Source organism: Thamnophis elegans, chromosome 2 (assembly GCF_009769535.1).
Source record: "Thamnophis elegans isolate rThaEle1 chromosome 2, rThaEle1.pri, whole genome shotgun sequence".
NCBI lineage: Eukaryota > Metazoa > Chordata > Lepidosauria > Squamata > Colubridae > Thamnophis > Thamnophis elegans.
Window position 1 is genome coordinate 72,472,611 of NC_045542.1, and position 8,543 is coordinate 72,481,153.

The 8,543-nt window shown below is 34.2% G+C and overlaps 1 protein-coding gene across 2 annotated transcripts in view; it reads left to right on the forward strand.

Annotated features, from left to right (window-relative positions):
• WWC1 (WW and C2 domain containing 1) overlaps positions 1–8,323 on the forward strand; it is a 94,354-nt gene extending 86,031 nt beyond the window's left edge. For both annotated transcript variants that reach the window (XM_032210642.1, XM_032210641.1), the window contains 4 exons: positions 3,868–3,960; positions 4,531–4,761; positions 6,343–6,464; positions 7,255–8,323. In XM_032210642.1, the coding sequence (XP_032066533.1) occupies positions 3,868–3,960; positions 4,531–4,761; positions 6,343–6,464; positions 7,255–7,321 (513 nt within the window). In that variant the 3' untranslated portion in view covers positions 7,322–8,323. The remainder of the gene's footprint in view (positions 1–3,867; positions 3,961–4,530; positions 4,762–6,342; positions 6,465–7,254) is intronic.
• The last annotated feature ends 220 nt before the right edge of the window (positions 8,324–8,543 follow it).

Consider the following 8,543-nt stretch of genomic DNA (forward strand, 5'->3'; position numbering starts at 1 on the left):
CTATGTTCATAATTTGAATAGTTCTGTAGCTATGCAGTAAATTCCAATGAAAAATGTGTTGCTTGTTAGGATTATATATAGTGTGTAATATTACAATGCAAGTTCATCTGATAAACCATAGCTCCTATCTGTCAAGAATTCTAAAGTTCCTAATTGCCCAACTGTACTAGAAAGCACATAAAAAATGCAAGAATAAAAATAGGGACCACCTTTGGTTGGAAGGTAATCACATTCCGTGCGCCTTCGGCATTTAGTCATGCCGCCACATAACCATGGTGACGTCTTTGGACAGTGCTGGCTCTTCGGCTTTGAAATGGAGATGAGCACCACCCCCTAGAGTTGGGAATGACTAGCACATGTGTGCAAGGGGAGCCTTTACCTTTTTACTAGAATTCAGATGTAGATGCTTAGCATAAATATTACCATATTGTTTTCTTCCAAGTTATATATTGTGCCAGTTATATTGCTGCTCAATTATGAATCAAGTGTGGTGACTTTTATAGAAAGAAAGGAGAAAGAAAGAATATAAGGGCAATTTGAAAGTAAACATGTCAGTGATTTCAAGTGCAGCCTATAATGCAGCCAAGCATGAATGAATCCAGTGCATTGTAGCTACATCTGTGGGGGTTTGGCTTTTTGATAAAATGCTTATTTATAATTAATTAGCACCAGGAGGCAGGATCAGGCAGGACTATAAATAAACACTCTTTAGCCTTGGTCTGAGAAGCAAAAGACGGAAAACACTGTCAAGAAGTTTCTTTCATGAAGGATGGGCTGGTTCTGTTGAAAAATGTTGGGTTCCTTCAGCACATCAATTGCTGAAGGCACCTAAGAGGTCTTTTTTATGTGTGCCACTGAGAGTCATTTTTTATTACTGCAGCATATAAATATGTTAAATAAATAAAATTATTGCTCACAAATTCTGACACCATCAGGATTTTTAGGTATCCCATTTTCTCTTTGATTAGTTGCAACTCTAAGCAATAGGCTATACAATTTTATCATCTTCTTGTTACTGTTTTTAAAGCAGACCTTCTGGCATCAATCCACAGAATAAATGACACATGCCAAGGTTTCCAGGCATCATATTATAGATGAATAGTTTAGTACAGTAAACAAGAAATGAAGAAAATCCTTCAGAACATCTCAGTTTACTTACCTATCTAGCACAAAATAGCAAAAAATGCAGCTTTAAAACTTAAATGCTGCTTGTCTGATATGTTCAATAGCTTTGCAAGAAGAATATGTTATTTAGCATTACTTAACGCCCTAGATATGTAAAGAGCACTGGGGAGAAATAACTCATAAGTAAGCAGCTCTGCCCTGTTTTACAGGCAAATAATCAAAGAGATTTTGTTGCATTGTAGTTGGATTCTGTAATTACATACAGAATAAAATTTTTAAACTTACAACATTGAAGTGATTTGCTATGGATGACAACTGGAAATTTAAGGTACTCTACCGAGAGGCAGATTTCTTAAAATATATATGTATGTATGTATGTATGTATGTATGTATGTATGTATGTTGTATTTGTGCTGATAAATAAATAAAGGGATTATCAGGAGCCAAGGTGGCGCAGTGGTTAAATGCAGCACTGCAGGCTACTGCTAGATCAGCAGTTCAGCGGTTCAAATCTCACCGGCTCAGGGTTGACTCAGCCTTCCATCCTTCCGAGGTGGGTAAAATGAGGACCCAGATTGTTGGGGGCAATATGCTGACTCTCTGTAAACCGCTTAGAGAGGCCTGAAAGGCCTATGAAGCGGTATATAAGTCTACTGCTATTGCTATTGCTATTATTGCTAATATTGCTATTGCTATTGCTATTGCTATTGCTAATCAGCACAAATACAACAAAATGTAACAAAAAAGCAACAGTAAAAATATTGGGTTTCTACCTGGATGGTCTCTTGTGACGAGCCGAAGGACAGAGAATGGAAGTAGTGATCTTCCTCCCATATTTGATATCAGCACAAAAAAAACCCATAAATATAACAAAGGCAACAGTAAAAATATTGGGTTTCTGTCGTGATGGACTCTTGTGACGAGCCGATTGACAGATGATGGAAGCAGTTAGCTTCCTCCCATAATTGGGGCTTACCAAGGGTTGTAAAAAATCTAATATATATATATATATATATATATATATATATATATATGTATGTATGTATGTATGTATGTATGTATGTATGTATGTATGTATATACACACACACACACATATAGGGGTGTACTAGAAGTTGGGTTGGACTAGAAGTAGAGGGTTGGACTAGAAGTAGAGTTTCCTGCCTAAGCAGAGGGTTGGACTAGAAATCCTCCAAGATCCTTTCCAACTCTGTTATTCTATTCTATTCTAGTAACCCAGTTGTTAAGTGAGTATGGTTTCCACATTGACTTTACTTGTGAGAAGGTTGCAAAGGGAATCACTTGACCTTGGAACACAGCAACGGTCATAAATATGAACAAATAGCTAAGCATTTAAGTTTTGATCACATGATCATGGGAAGCTGTGAAGGTCATAACTGTGAAAAACAGTCATAAGTCATCTTTTTCAGTGCTGTTTTAACTTTGAACAGTCACTAAATGAACTGTTGTAAGTCAAGGACTACCTGCATATGAAATTATATTTGTGTCTAAATATACATGGGTGGTACTCTGTCCACCACCAATATTTAAATTAATTTTCAGAACAAAAGAGCACAAAGAAAACAAATTTTGAATTCTTTAATTTTAGAGGAAATTGCCAATTATAAGATTGTCATCTCCCTGCCCCATAAAGAAAGCAGAGACATTCTATGGTGCTTTTATGCCATTTATAGTGAAATAAGCAACTTAGAACCATCTGCTGAAAGGAATAGAAAATAACAAATTGTCGTGAGCATGAAAAGCTTATGTTGGATTTCTGAGCTGTACCTTTTTTATTAGCCTGCCCCTGGAGATTAACTACATTCTTCCCTACTCATGCTTTTTTTCTGAGAGGCAAATTGTTTTAAAATTTTTGTCCTAGCTATTTATAGTTATAATGCAGGGCTATCAAACACCCGGCTCATTGACCAGATGCGTCACATGCTGGCCACGCCCATTTTAATGAAGGGGGGAAAGGCCTAATATGTCATGTTACGATGCCATAATGCCATGAGTTTGACACCCTGCTATAGTGGTTCTTCACATTTTGTTGATCTGAACCTAAAACGCCATGGGTCCATTTAAATCCACAAAACCCAAAATGGCAAGGGTTGGGGAGAAGAGAGAGAGAGAGGAGAGAGAGAAAGAGAGAGAGACAAGATGAGAGGTTAAATGGAGAAGTGGAAAAGCTGAGTCAGAGACTGAGGTGAGCAATGAAAGAATGGATAAAAGAACATGCATATGCCCCCATTTCCATCAACAAAGATTCATTGTATTGAAAACACCAGAGGTACTGCTGGAAGCTATAATATAGCATCACAATCGGTCTGATGGACAAGATGAGTTAGAAGATCAATTGTTGCATCCAAAGTCAAAGTTTGGAGAGGTAGTTAGGGCTATGCCACAAAACATTGTTGGGGAGCAGAGGAGATGAAGGTACAGAAATAAACTGGCTGGAGCAATCACTATTCTAACTGGCCTATGAAAAAGAGTGAGGAAGAGGAGAGGAAGAGCAAGAGTTTGGAGAAGAAAACAGCTAAAATTAGAATGAGAGAGAGGGAATATATTGTCTTCTATAATACATATTATAAATCAGCTAGAGGCCCATTGAATCAAAGCAGTGTATACATTTTATACTATAAATAAATACATTTATTTTTTTTCTTCCAAATGGAATAAGCTCCTAAATATAGATGAAACAATATCTTCTACCATTGATTTTTTTTCCTGTTTTTTTCCCCAGCTTAATCGTAGTGATAGTGATAGTTCAACACTATCTAAGAAACCACCTTTTGTTCGGAATGCTGTTGAGAGACGAAGTGTCAGAATGAAACGGGTAAATAATATTTTTATATATTGTCCAGTTTTTTATTTTAATTTTTCTTTATATTTGTTTTTAATTAGCTGATCAGTTAGTTGCTTGGTTAATAAGGCTAATGAACATTTTTTTTATGTATGGAGACAGCATAAAGTACAACAGTGCTTAAACTTAGTAAAATTTCAATATTATAAATTATAGTAAGGATTGTTACTTATTTAAAGCAGTATAAATTAAAAGTAATGACAAATGCTTGTGATGTAAAAATAAGGTGGCTTTTAAAATTTTCACAACATAGAAAGATGATATAAAAAGTATAATGTTTCCTTTGAATTAAGTTTGACTCCTGGTGATTTTATGGATGTACAGTATACACATAGGAATGTTTAGCAACAGTCTGGAAGGGATTTGCAATGACTTTCTTTTCCAGGATATTATCAATCATATTGTTTCATACCTTGCTATTTCAACCATATTTCCTGGTGGGATCCTATATGGCCTGATCTGCTTAGCTTTTTGAGATCAGCTAAGGTATAGACACCAATATGGAGTTTTAGTATATTAAAATTATATTGGTTTTTTTTTCAGTCTTCTGTTAAAACTCTTGGACCTGAGCGTTTGATCCGTACTTCTCTCGACCTGGAATTAGATTTGCAGGCGTCAAAGACCTGGCATAGTCAGTTGCTGCAAGAGATTTCTGTCCTCAAACAGCTAAAGGAACAGCTGGAGCAAGCTCAAAGTCAAGGGGAAAAAGACTTACCCAGATGCATAGATGAGAATGACCAATTCAGGATGTTAATGAGACTGGTAGAGAAAAAGGCAAGTATTCTTAAGGCTAAAAATTGGTTTTCACTTTCCGTTTCTCCAAATGACAGTACGATCCAATAGTGATTTAATAAAAACACATCTTATTGGTTGTGAAGGGCCAACTTTATTTTAATGGGAGTTAAAATATGTTTAGTTGCATTCTGACTTCTATGCAAGCAGCATGTCCCACAGTAATGCCATATTTCCTTCGAAACTGAATGATCTCAAATCATGGCATTTATAGGGCAAATGTGAAGTGACTAAGTTGGGAGGAGGGGTTTAAAAAGCTCATGCTCCACACACAAATTTGGAATGTGCATTCTATAGCCACCTGGGATTCCCCTGAGTGCCAAATCACTGACATGACAATTTCAGGCAAGTGTCATAAGACATGGGGTGTATGACTTTTTTCTTCCCCGAAGGAAAGGAAGGCAGGAGGAAAATTTCAATAATGCAGTTACATTTTAATATCATCTCTCTAGTCTCTGGAAATAAGTCTCTCCCACCAAAAGTACAGCTGTCAGGGACCTAAACCTGCCCCTCTTTTGTATTCAGTACTTTGAAATTAATCTTGTTTTCTTAATAAAATTCAAATGTATAATAAATGCTGCCTTGATATATTGCCCAAAACATGATTTAGGTACAGGTAAATTTAAATGTTTTTTTTAAAAATAATGTGACGTATTATTGCTAGTTTACAGTTATTTATACATAATCTGGACTCTTGATATAATCCACCTTGACTTGTGTGCCACAGCCCAAATCTCTATGGTGATTGTCATCATGTGTTTTATAGTTGAATTACATAAATTATGCAAATTATATTGTTACATCAGTTAAAGTCATTTATTCAAATGATACAAATTGATGCAAATGAAGTAATTTGTGCCATTTGCATCACATAAATTATGTAAATTGCCATGATAATATATTTTAGTAGATATTTGTGAATTACGGTATGTCACTTGCTCCAATGAATCTGTTAAAACAAGGTTTCATTGTATATAATACCCTGTTGCAATATAAATGTATATTCCAATGTTCATAGGATTACTCTATAACATTTATAGTATATAATACATATATTACACACAGTAATATATATGCACGTTCAGTTTTCAGCAGGACTGTGAAACAATCTATGATATGACTCTAGTTAAAATACATCTGTCATCAATTCTTGTTCTTTGAAAAAATGACTATCTTTGCAAGTGTTAAATGACAGATTATTAATTCATAAGATTCTATTGACCTCCATTCCAGTTCTAATTTTTAGATTCAACATTTTCCACCCCTTTTTTTCTTTTAATTGGGCAAAATTAATCCATTGAGATTTGATAATATTACAATTCTCAGGAAATACACTAATTTGTTTCTTTTTCTCCCCCCCCCATGCCTCAATTGGTACAAGCAACCGCAGCAATTAAACAATTAAACACACATTCAGTCTTTGTATTATTTCTAAATAAATATGTTTTCCCTCTTTGTTACATTTCAAACATAGAAATAAACTACTTTTAATATTATGTGTCAGATTAGGAAAGAATTTGTTTTACTCCTATTTAAATAAATGGTTCCATTCTCATCTTTCAGACCGTAAAGGCTGGATGCAAGTATGAACGGAAGGCTGATAAAATGATGAGGGCAGCTGCTAAAGATGTGCATAGATTACGAGGGCAGACCCAAAAAGAACCTCTAGAGGTGCAATCATTCAGGTAGGAAAAATACATAGTTTTTTCTTTGCATATTTTTTCTTTTGTGCATCCTTTCAAAATATTTTCTGCTTTATCTAGATTCACTCATTAATTCATTATCATTAATATTTGAAACAAGGTAATCATATTTGCATCAGTTTCATCTTCTGATGAATTGTGTTTGGCATTTTATAGCAAGCATATCCTTTTCTGGCAGTGGCATGGCAATGTTTCAACAGTTAAATTGCTTTCATTGAAATAACTTACTGCAAATGCTTCACTATGTAAATGAAATGATCAGGCTTTGCTAAAATACTTATTTATTGTTCTGGTTAACAATTAACCAGGTACTGAAATTGTTGTATTTCACTTTTTAAATTATTGCCTCCAAAGGACCAAAACAATAAATATCATAACTTGCTATGTAAAAAAATAGAATTTTGATGCTCCTTTAAGATTTAATAGCATTTAACTTTCGTGGCAGTAGTCATTTCAATCATGTTATTTGAATAAGAGGAGTTGTAAACAATGAGGTCAGGTGAAAATGACATACAATAAAATATATTGATAACTATGATACCATGTGTTTACTAATTATGGTAATTATGATGACATAATGGTCTGTAAACCTTATGCTGTAGCATATCTATTACTATCAAGATTACACGAGTTTCTTTTTTTAGTCAGAGTGGTTTTAAATTCAGTGATATGAAATTGTACATTGTTAAAGATATATTTTTATTTTCAGATTTTGATTGTTGAAACGTTAATTCTTAATTATAATAATGACTGATGTTTTTGTTATTTGTAGAGAGAAGATGGCGTTTTTCACACGACCTAGGATAAATATCCCAGCTCTCTCAGCAGATGATGTTTAATGTCTATTTAAGTATTTTGTTCTTAAAACCTCTTCCGAAAAGTATATGTCATTCACTGAAGTTTATTTATATCATGTTAGTACATTGATAGCTTTATCAGTTCTAGGGCCAGATTTTTAACTTTCTTTTTTCATTGCAAATGCCAGCATTAAAATTACACTATCATATAGTTTGTATATTTAGCTATGTATTTTTGAAAGATTTTTAAAAATGAAACAGTATAGCTCACAATGCCATTTTAAAAAATTTACATGTTGACATATTGTACAGCTTTTGCTTTTTTTAAAAGACAGGTTTTGCTGCAATAAATTTTGAGTTTGAAAAGAATCTGACATACAATTCTAAAAACTGGACCCCAACTCTTATATAACTAGGTTTTGCTAATTCAAATATTTTTGTAACAAATAAAGGATAAAAGAAGCCATTTTAAGAGTTAAAAATGAGTGCTCTGTGAGCTGTGAAACACTTCCATTTCCATCTAGGTCATAAAAAGGGGAGTGGAGTTTAAATGCCTACTGCACTTTAATCTGGAGATTGTTACTTCATTTCATTATGCTTTTATCCTGTAAGAGTTCCCAAAGCCCTGTGAATCCTGTGTTAAAAAGAGAGTTGCAGGAAACATATGTCCGTGGCTACATGTTTGGCTGTGGGAACATATCAAGAGCCAACAGCTATTTTAAAAAAGCTATATCTGTCTTAAAATTATTTGTATTTCTTTTAGTAAATAATCCTCATATAATCATGACAGTTTACAACGAGCAGCAACCAAAAGGAGCTTCTAAAAACAAATCCTTTCCGGAAATGTTATCTTAATAGCTACAAATGCTTTCTGTGTTGGTTTTTTAAAAACTAATTTAAATCTAGTAAATTGTCCCCATTCTTCAGTGAGAGAGTATTTAATCCGAAATGCTTTCTCTGATTACTATTGAGAACATCTACATATTTGGATATTGAAAACAACATCCTAGAAGAAAACAGCAGCAAATTGCTGTCTTTCTCCTGCTGAGAAAACTACATGGATAGTTTCCAGAAAGATTTTACCGTAACTGAACAGCCTGCAACAAAACCTTGGTTTAAAAACCTGTAATCATGTTTATAACCCAGTTAATCACATTGCTTGTAGTTTGTTTATTTTTTCCCAGTTTGTTCACTTTAATAATTGTGTTGGGTGTGTGTGTGTGTGTGTGTGCATACCCAAGCACTCTGCTCTGCACTTTCATTT